The sequence below is a fragment of the Amblyomma mixtum genome, chromosome 1 (genome assembly GCF_055824585.1).
Source record: "Amblyomma mixtum isolate Tamu chromosome 1, ASM5582458v1, whole genome shotgun sequence".
NCBI lineage: Eukaryota > Metazoa > Arthropoda > Arachnida > Ixodida > Ixodidae > Amblyomma > Amblyomma mixtum.
This window is the reverse complement of record NC_143012.1, coordinates 24,429,993-24,451,115: the sequence shown is the minus strand read 5'-3', so window position 1 is coordinate 24,451,115 and position 21,123 is coordinate 24,429,993. Positions and strand designations below refer to the sequence as shown.

At 47.2% G+C, this 21,123-nt stretch overlaps 2 protein-coding genes across 2 annotated transcripts in view; both read left to right on the top strand.

The window, feature by feature from the left end:
• LOC149365765 (vitellogenin-6-like) overlaps nt 1-9,672 on the top strand; it is a 41,118-nt gene extending 31,446 nt beyond the window's left edge. The window contains exons 19-25 of the mRNA XM_089545910.1: nt 1,512-1,775; nt 3,553-3,687; nt 5,436-5,678; nt 6,215-6,515; nt 7,876-8,033; nt 8,839-9,078; nt 9,309-9,672. Coding sequence (XP_089402036.1) covers nt 1,512-1,775; nt 3,553-3,687; nt 5,436-5,678; nt 6,215-6,515; nt 7,876-8,033; nt 8,839-9,078; nt 9,309-9,473 — 1,506 coding nt within the window. The 3' untranslated portion in view covers nt 9,474-9,672. The remainder of the gene's footprint in view (nt 1-1,511; nt 1,776-3,552; nt 3,688-5,435; nt 5,679-6,214; nt 6,516-7,875; nt 8,034-8,838; nt 9,079-9,308) is intronic.
• Nucleotides 9,673-12,170: 2,498 nt separating this feature from the next.
• Nucleotides 12,171-21,123, top strand: part of LOC149365764 (vitellogenin-6-like) — a 58,617-nt gene continuing 49,664 nt past the window's right edge. Inside the window, exons 1-6 of the mRNA XM_089545899.1 lie at nt 12,171-12,308; nt 12,591-12,673; nt 14,936-15,078; nt 16,673-16,807; nt 18,131-18,268; nt 19,377-19,544. Of these exons, the coding sequence (XP_089402025.1) occupies nt 12,631-12,673; nt 14,936-15,078; nt 16,673-16,807; nt 18,131-18,268; nt 19,377-19,544 (627 nt within the window). The 5' untranslated portion in view covers nt 12,171-12,308; nt 12,591-12,630. The remainder of the gene's footprint in view (nt 12,309-12,590; nt 12,674-14,935; nt 15,079-16,672; nt 16,808-18,130; nt 18,269-19,376; nt 19,545-21,123) is intronic.

Genomic DNA, 21,123 nt, shown 5'->3' with positions numbered 1-21,123 from the left:
CGCTGATAGAAGTATGGTTAAAAGTATTCTGCGACCTTTGCAGAGCCGTAAAAAGGCACAGTACACTCGTCTTTAGAAGTTTTGTACAACGTCGTTCATTGTATGAGGGAACACAGAAACGGCGCATACGCACACAAAGCAGAGAGCGGTTAAGGTACTCACGCTTACGGCTCCTAGGTGTTGCGTCACTCATCGCCCTTATTCAGTGCTACGCAGAGTACGGGTGCCACTATGGGCGTGTTCTAACACGTACGACTTTGCACGACTGCCCCCTCTACCATCGTCTGTGCCAACTAGTTCATCATCAGTGCACTTTACGGAACTTACAAGGCGTATTGTTTAACGCCTCGGAGTTGCACATCGGCTGTGAGGGCGGGCGTATGTATATCCCAGTCGGAAAAAACGACAGAACTGTGTCAAAATACGACAAAATATCCTGTCGGTTTGTCATTAGGACAAATTTTTCGGTTGGTTTGTTGTTACGACAAGTTTTTCTGTTGGTATGTAGCATTTTTTTTTCTGGAGTACTACAGTTTTTTTCTGCAGTACTTTTCTGCAGTCGCCATATAGTCGGATACAAGTTTTAAAAAAACGCGGCTTTTCCCCGTCAAACGACCGCCTTCCTGCCAATGGCGAAGGCCGATTCTCACGACCCCTGCTAAAGTGAGTAGCGTGGTAATGAAGGGTCGTGATTATCCCAATAATGCAGGTAAGGGGCTATCCCCTTTCATCTGCCAGTCCCTGCAATGCAAGGCTAGCAGGTTCATGGGAATCGGTCAATGCCATTAGCTAGGAGGGAGTCCTTTCGCGGGGAAAAGCCGCTTTTTTCTTTACTTGCATCCTAGTTTGGTAGTACTTTTCTGTAGCAACTGCGCGAAATTCTGATATACACAAAATTTTTCTTGTTACTCCAAATTTTTCGTCGGAAACATCAAGGAAATCATATCAGCTTTTCTTTTGCGTTTTTCAACTGGGTAGGGAACGGAACCGAATTAATTTGGGCCCGTGCCCTCGGAATTCCCATCGGAGCAACTGCAGGGTTCCGAGCCGCAGTATCGAATTTCGAAGGAAATTCTTTAACTTTCTCTTGCATCCCACAGCACATGGATATTTTTGTATTGCTCCTCTATCGAAAAGCAAGACACGATCACATTATCTTAGGCTGAGCAGCGGAAGGCGATAACCACTGATCCGCCACATCGAGTCGTGAAGCACAGTTCAATCACAGCAAGAAATAACAGCACCTGACTACGTTGAGGATTGAAGGATATTTGGTAGATTTCCACTGTCTAGCGTTTCGCTTTATATCTTGCCATAATTTTGAGGCCTCAAAGTTGGGGCCGACGGGTGATAGAGTCACATACTTTTGTGTGCTCACTACCCGCGCTGTTTTCACTTCTTGAGTTAAAACTGCCGACCTAGGGGCTTAAGAAAACTGATTCGTCCAATGCACGTCCACTGAATCAACACTCACTACGACTGCCTGCAAACTGTTACACTGGGCTTTCCAGGTGGACTTCGAAATTTCTTACAAGTTCCTGGAGCACGACGACGAAAGGCATAGCGACTTCCCAGTCCACGACCAAATCGGTGAAGATCCCGAGGTTCCCTCCACCCACGTGGTCCACTTGGGCTTGAACCTCAAGGGGGACAATAAGGAACGCAAGGTGTCCGCCGAGCTGAGGTACTCCTTCAACCATGACCTCTTCAACCACAAGGTGCAGTTCTTCTACGACCGCTCGCCGTTCAAGAAGGAAGAGCACGAACACCTCAAGGTGAGCCCCCCCACCCCCCCCCCCCCACCCCCGGACAACCATCTGCACGTAATTAAAGACGCGAATAGCGACGTACAGATGGCCTTACACATCTCTACAGGGCTTGGCACAAGTAGCACAGCCAATCGGCCCAATATTGAAAATATATTGGCAAAGGTCGCTCCTGCAAAGGACCACAGTGAAACCATCCATTTGCAGTATTGGGCCAATCACTTGTGCTGCTTTGGGAATTGCCCACCGGCAGTCACTGACATCATTTGCGAGTAGTGTGCGTGGCTCAGAACACCTTATCGTGAGTGAACGTTCGCATGGACCGTGGTTGGCTTCTCGTGTCTTGTAAACCTAGACCAATCCCAGCAGGCACTGACAAATGTCAGAAGCGCTCAAGAGAACATGCCGTTCCAGCGCTCCACTTAACTCTCTGGATGGCTGTACATTCACGCATAAGGCCGGGATATCGCAATGTGACTAGGTTTCCCTCGTATTTTCTATAAAGCTCCGGTAATCCCCTGTATATATGTCACGCCTTAAGAGCCCCATCAGCTAGCAATAGGCCAGTGCCTACTGGAAAAAAAGGCACCTGTATCCCTCCTGTGACGTCACGCACCTTGCATGGTTGACCGTATACCGCGGCATGAATTCAGAGCATAATACTTTTGAAGTGACGGCCGCCAAGATCTTGGTGACCGTCACTTGTAGAGTATTGTGGTCTAAATCCATGCCACGGTATGGTCAACCAGGCAAGGCACGTGACATCACAGGAGGAGTGCAGGTGCTTTTTTCTTTCTTGAACGCATTGTATAGGCGCAGCGCCTACTAGTTGAAGATGAATCCCAACTTGCACCCAAGCGAACGAGGTTTCGCGGTTATCACAGGCCAGAGCTGCCACGTCATTGCCGTGCGATGAGAGAGAACGCAGGGAGACAATCTACAACACACGCTGTTCTTGTTCGCCAGACTAACCATAGCGGGACGTGTGGTTTGGCAAAGGAAACCCGTTCCACCAGTGGCCACCACCGGGCGCGGACGTCAGCAATAAGGAAGCGCGTTTTCAACGTCGGCTTCCATCTGTATTCTAACGGCACCCAAGAAGCGCTGAGCATGCGCTGTCGCAGCGGCCGGCGGCCGTCCTACGACTCTTAAGCATCATAGGCTTTTAGCTCTCATTTCGGCAATCTCAGCCAGATCGCCCCTAAAGCGAGGCGAACTTTATGTCAAAATTGAAGGCAAAACCATCGTCGTAAGCCATGCCGAAAAAGAGTAGAATCTTTTTCCTAAGTGTTGTCATATTCCCGAAAGATGAAAATACTTTTTATAAACCTGATAGAACCCACGTCGGTGCGGAGCTTATGTCACGTTTGACTGACGCCTTATACCACCTCAGCCGCCACCGCTTCTTTTTTCTTACGCATGGCGTTCACCTAACGCCTTTAGGTACAGTAGTTGAATCTATGCACGATGGATATTTGCAAAATGGCCCATGAATGGCGTCTGAATCCCCAATCTTCACGGCATGTATTCCAGATAAGGAGCACTGAATATTGATCATAGCGCCCACGGACTTCGCACTTGGGGTCCGAAAAGGGCCTCTTCATAAGTGTCCACCTGAGTATCCGAATTCTCAGCGAAAATAGACCTGCTATTGATGCGGCTCTATGAATCCGAAGCTGGCAGGGGTGTTTAAAACCTGGCTGAGGTCAGATCAACAGCCTTCGGGTGCGTGGATGCAACTTTGAAGGAATCCAACGAAGCACTTCTTTTTTATTTCACTTTACAGATCTGCCTCGACGCCTCTGCGAAGTTCCCTAAGCCAGACTGGACGAGGACCGACTTGGCCACCTTCTACACAGGCGATCACGTCGACGCTAAGCTTAACCTTCACTACGGATCCAGCTGCGAAGGCCAGACAAGTGTGAGTGACTCTCCACAATTTTGCTTCGCCAACGCAAGCAGCACAAGCAATCGGCTGAATATTGGGAACGTATTGGCAAAGACCAGCCTTACAAAGGACCATGGTGAAATCATCCATTTGCAATATTGTGCCGATTACCTGTGCCGCTTGGGAATGACCCATAGTAGTCCATAGGGAAAGTGAACCAGGGACGGGGAAGCCTCAGGATACTAGCCGACGTTTCGGCAATAGGACTTGTCTTCGCTGGGGATGACAAGTCCTCTTGTCTAAACATTGGCTAACACACAGGCTTCACCCTCTTTTGTTCTCTTTGTGGTGGCCCAGAGTAGTGTGAGACTCTGCCGTTCATTTTGCTTGTGCCATTTAACATCCTTCTTTTCAGTTTCGTAATGCCTCGCCTTTTCTGCTGTTTTTCCTTGCCAATTGCTTTTCTAAGCGCCTCAGCTGAGAACGCCCGCAACCACTGCACTATGTATTCTCTCCATAGTATTATTGACTATCACGTGTTGACTACTCATACTACGTGTTGACCACGTGTTGACCTCGCGTTGACTTCATAGAATTGTTGACTGCCATTAAAAACTCACACCGCGGTTTCGCCAATGAAACGCGATATTCAAAGACAGCTAAAGGGCTTCATGCTTCTTCAGCAGCAGGGTTTGTTATCGACGGCTTTCCGATTGCATATCTGAGAGGAGAAACGCCACGCCACTCATATACTTCAGGATGGTGGTGTCTGCCATTTGCATTGAACGTGGTGGGTCGCGACCAGTCCCCACTGCTCGATTTCAACCGGTGCTGCCATCCACACTAGTCACTATTCTCTGAGCATGCCGCCCCTCTCGCGACTAGCTTTACACTCCTGATTCCCCATGTGGCGACCCTCTCTTTCCTTCCCCTCTCTCGATACACTGCAATTGGAGTTAAAAGTCGGACCCACGTGCTGTAATGCCCACTAGTCGAACGCAGTTATCGTTGGCGGAAAGGGCCCCTGTGCACATCGATTGCCGTTCGCCCGCCCTGGAAACTGGCGATAATACAGTCGTGAGCAATATGAAAGTGAACAAACTTTTTGCACAAAATTGCAACTTTCATCTTTATTCATCCGCTACATTTGATAATTGCTTTTGAATATTATACGTCAGGAGGCAAACTAGGTAGAAAACAGGAAAAAGGGACAGCTTTTTTTAAGTCACATTCTTAAGTTGTAGGAAAAGTACGCCATCAGTATCAACATCTTCTAGCACCATTGCACGGAACGCTTTACAGTTTTCCGTCAGTTATATATTAAAATGCAGATGGCAGCAGTTGGTGGTGTCCCGAAAGTGTGGAATAAAATACAGAGAGTCGGTCGTTGGGGAAGGAGGAACTAAATAGAGATAGAGAGACTTTAAGAATAAAGGAGAGGTCTGCCTGGTTATGAGTCTAGCATGCCACTCCAGGAGGAACTAAAGGTACAGAAACCTGCGAAACGGGGACAACATAAGGGAACACAGGCCACGTGTTTGCCCATCAAATTAGCCTATAAACGGCTTCTGAGACCCCTTAACTTGAGGGACATTTTTGGCATCACTTCAACATTGCTTAATGGCTTTCAACTTCTCACCCAGCCGTATTCCTACATTAGCTTTCAAAGACCTTCTGATGGCTAGAAGGTTAACTTGATGAAGGGCTCAGAGCGGCAGTTAATCGTTTCTTGCGCCAGTTTGTTGGAGTGTAACCCTTTGGCACTCACTCCTTACGTGCAGATCACTATTGACGGCAAGTTCACGCACACGGATGAGGACGAGGAACAGCTGGCAGCCGCTGCCGCCGGCAAGGAGATCAGCAGGAACCGCCTGACCAGCACTTTCCTGCATGTGCTCGCCAACAAATGCAAGGCTGGCCGAGCGAAGGGCATTCCCTTCAACATGTACTGCTACAGGCTTCTCAAGTACTCGAGCCGTCTCGGCAAGTTCACTGGCGACGTCGAGTGGCATAACTTCAAGCCTGTAAGTCATTGTCTTGGCCTTTTAGGCAATTTGTAATGCTAGCTCTGTATATGAGCGCCGGCTTTCCGATGCTCATAGAAATGTACGCTCAGCTGGGATCGAGTGCCATACCTGTCGTCGCCGAAAAATCAATACCACGTCCAGTCCAATATCAAGCAATCGATTTCAGACTGCAATAAAACTTGGGATGGGCCTATAGTTGTTACATGATGTTGTGAAGGTATAGGTTGCGCAACCACGGGACGAACCACGAAGAAAAGATAGACACACACAAGCACTGGTTATAACGCGGGTACCCCTACTGGGCTGCGTGAAGACATCAGCTCAGGGACGAAGCAGGGACAATGGGAGGTGCTTATTTGACAGTTGCATGGAACTTACAACAGTTTAGCAATTAAACACAGGAGGTGCGAGCCAGATGAGGTCCATAAGTTAACAGTGAAAATGGGACGTGTCTTAAAGCAAGTATATAAGAGAAAAAAAAAGGCAAACAGAGAGCTGGATTTTTGAAAGCTTTCCTATTTCTCTTCCTTTAGCTGCTGAAAGCGCTGTACCCGTACTACGCCAAGTACTACGCGTATATGGCGTGGAAGGGCGGCTTCCTGGGAATGGTCCGTTCTCACATGGAAGGCGAGAACGGCAAGCTGCACGTTGTCTCGCAAGTGCCCTGGTGGCGTCACGACGAAAAGCCGCACACCAACATGGTGATCACCACGGCGGACGGCCACAGCTACGAACACTGGGACGTGCCCACTTTCAGCCACCTGCTCGAGCCCAGGATCTTCACGGTTGGACACTACTCAAACCTTGAGGAGTACTCCGACCTCTACAGGCACAGTGAGTGGTTTTGCACCGGCTTTCTCCGTCATATCGATTTCTTCGTTTCTTTAAGTGTGAAAGCACTGCTTCTCTAGCAATTCTAAAAATGCCGATGGATCTCTCAAGTCTCAACCTTTCACTTTTGAGATGAAATGAATTCAATACGGCGCTGCTAGGGGAAGTTCACGTGGTACGAAAGTTCAATAGAAAATGTCTTGAAGGACATTGTAAGGCAATGTCTAGGCAAGGGTGAAGTGCATTTAAAGAGAAATTAAGCCAATGTTTTAGTCTATAGTTAAGCTAAATCGAAACCAAGTGCTTTCGAACGTCATACGCGGTTGAAGGGCGTACGTGATTAATAGTGACAACGTAAAATGTGAAAACAGAACCCTGGGGACAGTGGGTTGTCAGTAGATAGTTTTCAACATCTGAAGTTCTTCAGTGCGTGCCGAAATTTCACTGCAAGCGCTTGTTACATTCCGCATTCTTCGAAATGGTTTGACGGCTTTGGACGGTGGTCTCATGTACAGGGCAGCGCTACACGCCCACTGAGCCGTCGCGTTTGTGGCTTCTAATTTTTTTTTCTTTTCGGACTATACGTGAGGATCCTGGAAAGAACTCTTATGGACATAAGTTGCCAACGTGCTCTTATTTCTCACATTTGGGTTTTGTTTGGGCCTTTCCTAGCAGGTATGGTAGTAATAATAAATAAAAGTGTTATTCCCAAAATAATTTCCTTCACTGATGAAGGGTCAATAAATGAATATTATGATCTACCTATTGCTTTAGAAGCTGGTGCTCATAAATATATAAAGATAGAACGCATGCACATAGACCCGATTTCAACACTGTGCATGGAAAACTGTTCATAATGCGATTGGGGCCGTGTAACTGGCACAGCTCTGTACACACCTTGAAACGGACGTGGGCGTACTGGATGTAACAAATGCGCACATTGCATTTTGCAAGTGCACATGCTCTGCGGCATCCAGAATAATTGTCCTTATTTTCAGTCTTCCTTTATAAAACTATGTCCCCTTTATCAGAACCTATACAGTTTAATTCGTAATTGTGTAACTAATGCGTTCCTTTTGAAGCATTTTTTTCTTTTCTTCGTTGTCTTCCCTTCATCCTGGAGTTCCTACCTCCACCCTCTTTCACTGAGCAAAGTAGAAGGCCAGCGGCTTTGAACAGGCCTACTAAAATCTCTCCCCATTTATGAAACAAGCTTATCTCTCTCAACAGTAGGAGTGGTCTGAAGACGTGCGAAGGTGACGGATATTTTTCAGATAAAAGGAAACGTAAATTAGAGAAAATGATGGTACTATCCTGCCCACCCGTATCGCTGATAACAAAATGAATCCTTGCCGCCTTGCAGAGTACTGCGACCTGCAGGGACACGGCGTTCGTACCTTCGACGGCGAGCTGGTGGACCTTCCCGAGACAGACTGTTGGAAAGTTGTCGCCCGTGACTGCTCGACCAACAAACGCTTCCTCGTCCTGGCCCGTGCCACCGACAACCCTTCGATCAAGAAGGTAAGGGCGCGTTTTAGGACACTTCTCCAGCAAACTAGAAGTATGGCACTGCGCTGAAACTTGACATCTCGCAGAGTGGTGGGAAGTTTCAGTAAATCTGGAAAACAGTTAGCCTTGACGAATGGTACCATACCTTGACACATCTTAGCCTTGACAAATGGTACCATACTTTGACACACCTTAGCCTTGATGAATGGTAGCATACATTGGCACACCTTAGCCTTGACCACAGGTATCATACTTAACACACCTTAACCTTGACGAATGGTACCATACCTTGGCATACCTCAGCCTTCACGAGTGGTACCATACCTTGACACACCTTAGCCTTCAGAAAATGGTGCCATGCCTTGACTCACCTTAGCCTTGATGCCTGGTACCATACCTTGACACACCTTAGCCTTCAGAAAATGGTACCATGCTTGGCTCACCTTAGCCTTGATGCCTGGTACCATACCTTGACACATCTTAGCCTTGACAAATGATACCATACCTTGACACATCTTAGCCTTGACAAATGATACCATACCTTGACACACCTTAGCCTTGATGAATGGTACCATAACTTGGCACACCTTAGCCTTGACCACAGGTATCATACTTAACACACCTTAACCTTGACGAATGGTACCATACCTTGACATACCTCAGCCTTCACGAGTGGTACCATACCTTGACACACCTTAGCCTTGACGCGTGGTACCATACTTAGACACACGTTAGCATTGACGAATGGCACCATACCTTGACACACCTCGCCGTACTTTAAGTCTCCACCACTTTCATTACTCCGGTCCTAATGCAGGCGGTGAAGGTCTTCATCCACAAGACGAAGATCGAGATGTTGCCACTGAGCGCGGACTCCGGACTCGTGGTGCGCGTCGACGGCACCAGAGTGGACGTTGATCCCGCCACACCCTACAGCCACACCGAACAGGACAGCGAGCTTTTCAAGGTCATAAGGACGCCAGACAAGTGGCTGACTCTGTACTCTAATTCCTACGGCATCCGCGTGAGATTCAGCGGAGACCAGCTCTACATTCAGGTCAGTATGCTAGTACACTCGTCTCTTAGGGCCAGCTTGGCAATGTCTGCTTTTCGGAAAAGTGCCATGCCGTAGAAAATCCGTGGCCCTGATAATACTGCTACGGCCAAGCCAGAGCTCTCTGTTTTAACCTCAAGCACGGCTCTAGTACGCCACTAATGTTACGCAAGTGCCACTCCAAATGAGACAATAGGTACAAACCAACCGCCCTCCGATTGCCGATTCTGCAGGCCGCCCGGTTCTACCGTGGTAAGCTGTGCGGACTGTGCGGCGACTACAACCTGGACAGAAACCATGAGCTGTCCGGCCCCGATGGACACCACTACAACAACACGCTCGAGTTCGCCAAGAGCTACGTGGTGCCCAGCCCCGACTGCCACGCGCCGGCTCACTGAGCCACCTGCATTTCACCATGCCATCTAGCCGAGCACGTCCTCCTCAGGCGACGCCGCGAAGGACCACCTGTACCAGTGTCGACACACTTCAGAGGCAGCTCGCAAACTATACCTTCATTCAGACAACACTATCATGAGCCAGCCATCTGATGAAAGTGGAGAAAACGGAAAAATAAATGACAAGCGTGAACTATAAGTACTTCAAGCTTGCTCTGCTTTATTCCACTCCACACCACTCTTGCACTGCGATAGGCTTGTGACGTCGAAGGAATGGCTTCTGCGCGCTACGCATACGGACAAGTATAAGGGGGGATAAGTCAAAAGCCAGCAAAAAGCGTGCCTCGGCCCCTGTATATTGAGAGCCAGTGACACTCAGCCGTCAATTACGTTACAGGTACACTGACGGCCAATCTATCAAATGTTTCTTTCTTGTTGGCAAAATCCAATACTTCGGCATTTGGTGGCTTTGTTGTCGCTTGTCCGGCAGCAATATTCGCATATTTATTGCTTAGAGGTTTGGAATCGAAGTTGAAGACGCTTTTCTCGCAGCACTGATTCAAACTCACGACACTGGGTGCATCATCGAAAAATTTGGGTAGACGCGGACTCCGTGATTGCTATGGGTGTGCGGTGCCGTCCAGCAGCAGCCGAAATGAAAGCTACTGCAGGCTAGGCATCGCACGCACGTTTTATCAACTGTCACTTCGTTTGCACCGACCTTCTATAGATTCAGCTCCCGATTCCGTGGATTCCATGAACGAAGTTCTCGCGAAGAATACTGACCTGCACTTCAGCAACCTCAGGCACACAGAGCGCACATTGCTTTTCAGGACTGAGGCAGCTGGATTAGCCGCATAACAAGAACACCCGAGTGCCGACGAGTCGGCAGCAAGCGACTGCTACGTAAGGAGATTTTGAAATGAAAGCATTACTAGCCCCATTGCCAGAAAAGCCGGCATGGTACGGAATATCCCAGCGATGGCAAGAAAAATATGAGTCACCGCGGTGGCTCAGTGGTTATGGCACTCGGCTGCTGACCCGAAAGACGCGGGTCCGATCCCGGCCGCGGCGGTCGAATTTCGATTGAGGCAAAATTCTAGAGGCTCGTGCACTGTGCGATGTCAGTGCACGTTAAAGAACCCCAGGTGGTCGAAATTTCCGGAGCCCTTCACTGCGGCGTCCCTCATAGCCTGAGTCGCTTTGTGACGCTAAGCCCCATAAAGTATAAAGCAAGAAATATAAGGTGACCTCATTAAGTGGCTCGCTTTGAGACGTTAAACCCCATAAACCAAACCAAACCATCATTAAGCGGCTGTATGACGCACACAGTCAGCTGAGTACCGCCACTTCAAACAATCATATATATGTCGTTTGTATATATACTCTCCGCTGGCCGACCTCCATGGGCGCCACTTTTCCCGGCGACATTCACAAGAAAATTCTAACGCATCGGTTTGTCGTACAGGGTTGCGGTGGGTGGGTGTCATACGATTTATCGTTGCGTATAGCTTGTATGTGCTAGTGACGTTCGAGGCTAGCTTGCGACAGGGATTCGAACCGACGGCATATGCACCTCCAATTTCTCCCGTGCGTCCTTTTAAATGTATGAGCAGTCAATAAATTGCGTTTCAAGCATTCCTGCTCGTCTCATACTAGCACCCGGCGCGGAATGACTTGGGAATATGTCCTGCAAGAAAGTGAAAGCCAGGCAGGTTCTTGAAATAGTACGTTGAAGATCATCATTAGTTGTTTTTAGAACCTCGCGTTTTGGTAACTTTCATATTTTTGTGACGACCAAGGCTCTCTAGAGATTACACCTGAAGTCAAAGCGACGCGACGTTTCAGCGATAAATATGCATGCGCTCTTGAACGGGATACAAATCGCTTGCAGTCCCTGTACACTGACTAACCCAACAGCTGGGTAGTTTCGTTTATGGGGTTTAACGTCTTATAGTGACTCAGGCTATGAGGGACGCCGTAGTATAGAGCTCCGGATCATTTCGACCTCCTGGGCTTCTTTAACGTTCACTGACATGACAGCGCACATTAGACGGCCCTCTAGTATTTCACCTCATTCGAAATGCGACCGCCATGGCCGCAGTTAAACCAGCGCCCTTCGGGTCAGTAGCCGAGCACCATAACCACTGAGCCACTGCAGCGGCACCTACAGTTGAATGTTTAATCGGCTCATTTATTTTCATACTTGCGAAATACCAGCGAAATGGCATTACTTCATGCATATACTCATGTAAACAACCACAGCACACAGAATACACTTCGTATACCACTCCAATCACAAAGTAATGTCATGAATAACAAAACCATAACCACGATCAACAATGCAAAACAATGCCCACACAATGCTAGCGCACCTTATACGCATTTGGCCTACATACGCAAATCGACCTTCATTTTTTTTTGTATATATATCCTCTAGATGTCATGACAAAGCGCAATCTTTTCTCTGTTCTGTCAATCACCCACAACACCCTTGTTTTTAAAAGCGCAACCTTTTCTCTGTTCTGCCAATCACCCACAACACCCTTGTTTTTAAACTGCCACATGTTTTCATCACACTGTCGAAAGCGCTTCCAAACAAGCGACACCCAAACAGCAGCTATGCGGGTGCTCTTGGGATGTTGCCAAGCGCCGAAAAACTGACAAGTACAGAGACGGGAGGCTTTCAGCAGTGCCACACGAGAACCGCGGGCAGCAAGCAGCTGGTTATATTTTTCGTAAGGCGACACCAGGGCACTACGACGTCTGCATTCGGCAATCAGGAGCCCTCGCGTCGATTGCAATCACTGAAACCAGAACCACACGCGACATCCGAGGGTAAGGGCACCGCTCCTGAAACTTAATCGGCCGCCTTTATTTTAGATTTCTTGGTCCGAAAAGAAAAAAAGCCACCCGCCCAGGGGCTTCGCTCTTTCACATTGCAATAAGGCCGCAAGCGGTCATATCATGCCAAAGTCTGCGCTGTTCTAGAATGAAGGCCATATCATCTTTTCCCCTTCAGTAACGCCCCACTCTCGCTTTAAGCAGCGACAACAGCGCCCCCGCAGTGACAGACCGCAGGGCATTTAAGGACTTCCACAAGATAATTCGCTTTTGCAGGGCTCCTGTCGGGATGGAGAAAAGATCCTGAACGGTCATCATGAGGCTCCTATGGCTAACGCTTTTCGCCGTGACCGTCTCTGGTGAGCGCATCATGCCCTGGTGCTTTTTACATGCTCCCCCTCCACCCCCCCCCCCCCCCCCCCCCAGCAAAATTTAGAGCAATGCATATAAAGACGCGGGCCTACGAAGATCGAGCTTATCGTTTTCGGGTGTTTGCGACATGTGCCGTTGGACGATGCAACTGGAACGATGCGAGGTTATCATTCAAACCATCGCACGCACTCGTGTATACGTATCAAAGCTGATGACGTGTGTCCGGTAAGCCTTGGAGTAATTGGAACCCGTGTTGTGGAAGAAAAAAAAACAGTCATTTGGCCATTCCATGAGCGTGCACTTTAACGAAGTTATTCTACACCTTTCTGTATGCGTGAGCGAATCTTCTGGTCGTCTGGTCGTCCAGCGTTGTTCTGATCCTACAAACAATTGTGGCGTGCGAATTTCGATGGATGAGAAATGCAAGAGAGCTCGTCTGCTGAGCGATCTCAGAACACTCCATTACGGCGTATCCCATAGTTCATGCGCGTCTTCAGGGCGCTAACAACACGTATCCTACCGGAACAAAGCATGCCACTCCCTACCATCTTTGGGCCGCGTGATAAGAGTGTGATGGACGTCGCAAGAAACGCAACTCTTTATTTCTGTTGTTGAATAGATGACCTGCCTCTTCTAGAACTAAACTTCGATTCGATCCCGAGCGATCCCATGTACTCCAGATAGATTGTGTCATCAACGGATGGCTCAGCAGACGATGTGTCCACACTTTAGGGTCAAGTGTTGGACCAAGTGATCGCGCATGTCACGTATTTCAATGCATGGAAAGGAAAACACTTCAGGTTTCTTCCTAGCTCCACAAGAACCTCCGTGCACTGATTTTTACTTACTTTCATCAGTGTGCTGCAAGTGTCTTACTCTGTATACACAAGCCTAATATTCCTTTTTTTTTTTGCTTGTTTTTAGACGGTCTTGTTAGCTGACAAAAAGAAACGACAGAGCAAAATCCGTAGTAGTGTTCTTGTCACTTTTCAACCTCTTCCCTGTTTTCCCAAACGAACGCGTTCTCCCAACAACTCCGACGAAAATTCATCTCATGTAGATAAGTTCCAAAAGCTTCGGATCTGTAAAATATTGCGCGCCTTTCTGGACGGATGATCGCAATGGTAACAGACATCCTGCAACCGTGAAATTGTCCGCTTGCCTATTACTCAACAACTGCGTCCTCAGCAAAAGCGGTGCATTTGTAAATAAGCAGGAAACCGGTCATGGTTTATAGAATTGTTAGGGCGACTTCGTTTGAAAAAGGTCTTAACCAGAGTTCGTTTCTCTCTAATCGTAAAAAAAAAAAGTTTTGACGCCACTTCCGCAAAAAATACACGTGAATATAAGATCGCCCTTCTTTTTTTACTCTTGTTGTTACGATCATATAGGAAATCCTTGGACCTCCTTAAAAAACGGCCACATGTAGGGTGTTACTGAACAAGGCGAATTTAAGTTGTTTGACGGTGGAACGAATCACTGACCAGCCATCGTAACGTCTTCATCTAGAACCCTTTCCCTAAGCATTTCACCCCAGAAAACCAAGCTCCAGGACGGGGGAAATCTTGTGCCCATTAGAAAACAGGTGGGTATCCGGCAGGACTGGGGATCGAACCAAGCACCTCCCGAAAATGAGGCGGATGCTCTACCACGGGGCGAATGTACTGGGAATGTACCAGAAGCATGAATATATAGTCTTTAATTTGTACAGCTAGGATTCCAGCTCTGATACCATTAACTTTAAAAACAAACCCGAGTTAATGATATCCTAGGTGACATAAAAAAATGGATCTGGGATGTGCATGTGATGCGGCAAAAATATTACCAATGGTTCCTTTTCCAAAGGATGGTAAATAGCATAGGAGGCAGAGTCAGATGGGCGGCGGATGAGATGAAGTTTGCCGTGATAAGACTACCGTAGCTGGGACGAGATCGGGTAAATTAGAAATCAGTCGGAGAGGATTGTAGTGGCTGCGCGCAGACTGATAGCAACACGCGCGCTATTGGTATACGCCCTTTGATAAGGGCTTATATACCGCGGCACTTCGTCCTAGCTTGTCACTAACGGCGGCCCAGCTCTGCTGGCGCTCACCAGTACCTTTGCTTGATGGAATAAAGAAATTCCGTCGGCACACTTCGCTGCAACTTCGTGGTTCTTGCTTGCACAGAAGAACACCACAGGGGTTTTGTCTTAGAGTGGATGTAGATGGGCTGATGATGATTGTCAAGATAATGATGGTTCTGCTCAGGCTTCGAGGTGGGCAAGGAGTACGTGTACAGACAAAAGGGCACACTGCACATCGGTAACCCCGAGCAGCCACTCCACTCATCGGGCCTGGCCTTCCGCAGCAAGGTGGTCGTCCAGCCCAAGGCAGGCCACACAGTTTTCAAGGTAACCTTTTACAAGGAGGCTCATGCACTCCGAGCAACACCTTCTAATAATCACGCAAAGAGCGAAAAGGTTACGAACTACCCAGTGTCAATGCGTAATTCCCATTCGAGAGTAGACCAGTTGTGCATAACCTTGCTCAGTAGGTTACAAGAGAGGTTCTCGAGCCGGTAGTCTACTAAAGCGTTTCCATACCTGCAAAGCTTCGAAACTATGCAGCTGTGATAACACGAGTTGTTTCCAACCACCAGCAATGTGGAGCTTCAGCAGTACCTGAAGTGGCATTTTGTTCTGTCAACGGTAGAGTACCGCAACTTACGTTTTCTCCTACCAACTCGTCATAAAACTTTTTAAGCGGCGATTCTGGCTCAAAGAAATCTCAGATTTTAACGTGAAAGTCCACTCAGACATGGTAGAACTGGCAAGTGTCTTACGTGCAATTAATTCTTAGTCTAAAAAAATTCAGTTAAGAAACTATTTTTAGCAAGGGGATTTGAACTGCTGCCTCAGTGAGCAAAAACGCCCCGCTAATCACCCGCTCTACTCTCCCATTTGAGGCTTCATCGCACTGTTCAACCGGAAACTTTGCTCGTTAACTAGAAATGGTTAGAGGATTGGTGGCTTCAAAACAGGTGCAGTAGACTAAAAGATACAAGATGAGGATTCAAAACTGTCATAGAGTAGAAGTCAGGAAAATTTTGACTTTAAATAATAAGAATTTGTAGACAGCGCCATTTCGATTAACCGACTGGTTAAAGAAATATACAGAAAAAGTTAGGCAGCGGTTCAACTCTGCCGAGCCGTTTCACTTAGCGAAAGCTACATAAGCATGATTAAACACGGTTTATGTTTGATACATCTTTTATTGTTTCTTAATTCCCACCACCAGTTCACAGCCGTTTATTCGTTCAAGGTCAAAAAACAAGGTCAAAGGTCAAGTTCAATGTTGAAGGTGAAAGTTCAAGGTCAAAAGGGGTCCATTAAGTGGACCAATCATGGTTAGGTATATGCGCATAGCAACACTAGCCATGACTTATCTCAAGGTCGTTTCAAGGTCATTCGGAGGCTCACGGCGAAATGCATCACAGTTATCGTAATGAAAGCGTTCGCTACAAAAATACAAAGCATCAGCATGGTGGCACCCGCCACCACACTAATTCAAAAGAGACGCTCCTAATTTCCGTCTATTCGTACTGTGAGGCCGTGTCTTTCGCAGAAAATAAATATGCAAGTGCCCCGCTACGCGCCTGAAAAGTAGATCTCGTGACCGGGGATATTTACTTAGGCTAGAATGGTTTGGTTTGGTTTGTTGGGGTTTAACGTCCCAAAGCAACTCTTTGTTAAACAAAGGCTGATGGCTGCAAGAACACAGAACCTCACAGCAAAAAGGAGCCGGGCACCGATTTGTACGATGCACCTTAGGCTATTCATTTGTTTCTTTCAGTGCGGAATGTTCACACCACGAACACTCCAACGCTCTCCCGGATTCAGTTTGGCTCTAGATTTTTTTTTGTTCGGTATAACAATTAAAGCTACAGACCTTACATCGCAAATGATGCGACTTGCCGCGACTCTATCACACTATATATCTTTACAGATCGCCCAATTTGAAGCAGAGTCGTTCAACTCTGAACACATCGACGTCGCCCATCACGAGTTCAACTACGCGTCGAACGACCACTTGGTTGGTGATCTCGAGCACCCCTTCGCGGCCAAGTTCGACGAAGAAAAGGTACGGTGTCCCATACTTGCGCTATGAGCGCTGCTGAATTGCGCAACATTTATTAAATTTTTATTTGCAATAATGCGTTCGGGAGTGAGCGAGTGTATAACTGAAACATTTTATTCACGACAACCCGCGCCCTGGCTACGAAGCGGTTCTTGTGGTTTAAACAGGGGTCCAGGTGGCCGCTGCCGCAGCTAGACGGCTATGACATGGCCGAAGTGTCCGGCAACGCTAACATTTTTGCTTCACAATGCTAAATACAAAGATCAGGGATTATCATCATCATCAGCAGCAGCCTGACTACGCCCACCGCAGGGTAAAGGTCTCTCCCATGTCTCTCTAATTAATCCTGTCCTGAGGTGAGAGATAAAAGCTATGCCAAACTTGGCCAATGCCTCTTCGCCCCCCCCCCCCCCAACCCAAGGACACCAGGGACAAAACAAAAATTAAGTATTCTGCAAAACCAAGTACAGGATTCTTGGACACCATGTTCTCATCCTGAAATAGCTGTGGCATATTGTCAGGTACCGTTGTGGAAGTACTGAGGTTAAGGGTCCTTCCTTCCGACGCGCAGCAATTTTTTTTTTTTCAAGTTTGTTCGTTGCTCGCATCGAGTATTTAAGGCTGCCATAAAAAACAAATGGGGAACGTTTTTGATCGTAGAAAAAAAACATTAAACGCAAAAGAAAATAATTCCTGCCAATGGCTGATCTGAGGATATATTGATTGTTATAGTGACAACTTATGATGCCTGCAAAAATTGCGCTCATAAACCATTTCCTGTTGAAAAATGCGCTTACCCAAAATTTCCCGGTATAAGTCATATGAAATGAAATGCATAGGAAATTCGCTGAATAAATCTGCCAACACCGACGCCAAACGGGAGTAGTTAGAAATCACTTCGAAAAGCAATTCTGTTCACTCGAGTTGGCTGATAATAATGATTACGAGCTATTTTTGTCAGTAACTACAGCTATTTTTTTTTTATGTACGTTAGCAGAATGATCTCCTCTGATTGTGTTGTTTCTGTGCTCTATGTGGCTCGGTCTCGGAAAACGGGTCGTACTTAAGAGAGTAGCTGTGCAGTCCGTTTCAAAAGCTCCTTTATAAAAAATGTACGGCAGAATTTTCTGTCGTCAAACAGAAAATCTTGACGTTGCAACAGGAACTTCGGATATGCCAAAAACTCATCTGTTGTAAGGACAAAATTTGTCACCACGCCTAACTTACCTGTAGTTGCCACAACCTATTCTGTCGTAAAGAAAACCTTTCTGTAGTTAGTGTGACCAATTAACTAGTCGGATCTCCGCTTATCTCGGTCCATCTCAGATCGAAGAGATCCAGATCGGCAAGAACGAGCCCCTGTGGGTGAAGAACGTGAAGAAGGGCGTGCTGTCCCTCTTCCAACTGGACCTGGTCAAGGGACGCCACGAACACCACGAGGGCAATGGCTACCACGTCAAGGAGGTAAGTTGGCAGCGAAAGTAACAAGGTCGAAAACGCGCAGCATATTAAACTTCAAATGACGCTACTTATACAGTTACAAAAGCAGCCTATTGCACACAATTTGGGATCAAAATCAAAACATGTAAGATATCTTCCCACTCATTAACTTTCCAAGAACTTCAAAATAGTGAGATGTCATCGCCCCATGCGGGGCTGTATTTTGTGAAGAAAAAATAGTGCTCTCATATTTGGGCTTTATATATGGGGTTTATCGAGTTAAGGTGACATATGGGCTGTGAGGGACTCCTTGGTGGAGAGCTCAGGATCAGTTTCGACTACCTGGTGAAAGAACACCAACCTAACCTAACGTAACCTAACCTAACCTGCACTGACATCGCACGGTACACGGGCGCCTTGCGTTTAGCCATAATTTAAACATTTAAACCTGGACCGGTGTCTTCAGACCCAGCAGCCTAGTGCCATAATAATTAGTGAGTCACCGGGGCAGGGTACTCTCAGTTTTTGAAGCGCCAAAAATTCTAATCACTGATCGGCGTAAAAGTAAGTGTTTGGGGTCCTAGATAGAGTTCACGGACGACAGACTAGACGACAGACTAGACGACTTGGTTAACTCGCTGAACGACTCCATAAATAAAGCACCTGTTCGACTAGAGAAAGATCGAATACACAGCGCAATAAATGCTACATCTCATGCCTCTGAAAATAAATGCAATAAACAAAATAATTCCTTGAACACACACCGATCAGAAGGCCGAAAATTATGGTGAAAGACCTGGATGGCTGAGGTCCCGCCATGTTATAAAGTAGGCAGATATGTGATGCTTGGAAAGAAAGCTAGTCGCCGGATTACAGTTTTACAACACCGAAAAAAAAAATGACAGCGCGAATTTCATGACTTCGATGTAAATGGTTTTAATAAAAAATGTGCTCTTTGTGGCGGTGTCATAGACTATCTCATGTGATGCTAACTACTCTGTATAGCTTTCCGTTCATGCTACAGTGCAGAGAACCATAGCTGGTGGTCGAAGTAACGCGACACCTGGACCAAGGGCCTCAACCGGGAGCAAATCACCGATGAATTTCTAAATATCTCTCTTTGTTCATTCAGGACGGGCTGCATGGCCCCTGCGATACCCTGTACATCGTGCATGAAGAGGACCACGGCCACATCGAAGTGACCAAGGTGAAGAACCTCGACAAGTGCGACCACGAAGTCTACGCTTCCTACGGCCGACAGAAGGGCACGGTCTGCGTCAACTGCGAAGCACAAAGGACGGTGAGTGTCTAATGGCAGCCAGACACTGAGCTTCATTGCGCATATTTTGGTTTTTAACGCGCAAGTGATGAGCTAAGCATTTCTTGCGAACAGCGCATAAAAAATTCAAAATTTTTATGCCGGAATTGACTTCTACTTCGATTTTGTAGACAGCCGTTCGGCAGCCATTAATTAATGCCGTAATGCTCCGCGTTATCAGCCATAATGTAGACTCGTTTCTACCTGCAGACCTACGTAAATTGCGAACGTTACTGCAGAAAGCACCTTTTCAAACATAATTATAGAAGCAAGATTAAAGTGTCGGATTCCAGAGATGGGGGAGGCGTCCTGGAAATTAACCCTAACCAGAAAACCAGCCGAAAAATTTTATGGTCTTGATACTCGGATGGCAGGTCATGCAGCCCTTTTGAATTTTTCGCTTGGTTTATCGTGTTCATTGGTGTATTTAAGCGGATTCGATTGTCCTTGGACATTCACAAATAATCAAAAATACTTAAAATTTATTACGCTGCAATCACCTCGCTCTTCAAAGAACTTTCAGTTTTTCTCATTTCTGCAATGAAGAACCTCGAAGTTCGTAACTTTTGTCCGATGATTGAGAGATTTAATCCTAGAAGTTGGTAATATTTGACCAATGTTTTCTGTTACTGGGCATTGTAGGATTTAAAAAGTCAGATTTTTCGGGTATTTTCTATTAACCTGGTCTCTGGATTATCTTAAAGGACAGGAGAAAAGAGCGGCGCATATTGAACAAATAAAACTCCTGTTGATAATCTTGAAATCAAAAGGAGCAAACGAATTTGGGCCAGACATACACTTCATTAACATCTTAGTGCGTGATAGCTCGTATTCATCTGAAAAGTGTAAGCAACGAGAAAAAAACTCATCCGCCGTTTGGCGGTCCATCCTTGGCTCCTTAGATCTCTGATACCCTGGCTTGTGGCCGTGTTTCTCAACTGGCTCTTTGTGATCGCAAAAGTAATCTCGTTGTTGAGAGCGCCGTCAAGTTTTGTGTTTTCCCGATTGGCCACGTGATGATTCTGCACGGTTTAAACTTTGCACCCTCTTCCATTAAAACAGCCTGTAGTCAGTGCCATGTGATGGGAGTGATGAGATGGGATAACCATGACTGACTGAGAAGGGAGCTGGTTGGTTATCGGTGCGAATCGACTGTTCGTCTCGCAGTGTATACGTATCGTCTTTGCCAAAGTTAGCCAACAGCCACGACGACGGCGGGAGTGGACGAGCGGCCGAGCGGTGGCGCTGCGGTTCCCAGCTGCGAGCGTCAACTGGCTGACGTAAGCCTGTGCCCTCACTCTCCTTCCTTGGGTGACTAGAAGCAAGCGGATAGCATGTGCAGCCAGCGATTTCGTGCCTTCGGATCCCTGTCGCGCTGTCATGCTGTCATACTGAGCGAGGGCACAGCCTTACGTCAGCCAGTTTACGTTTGCAGCCAGGGAGCAGGGGCCAGTGCTGCCGACAGCAGCGCCGCCACTCAGCTACGAGCCAGCTCTGTCCGCCGCCTCGTCTGCTCGGTTACTGCTGGCAAAGACGGTAAGTGCACTTATGGATGACGATT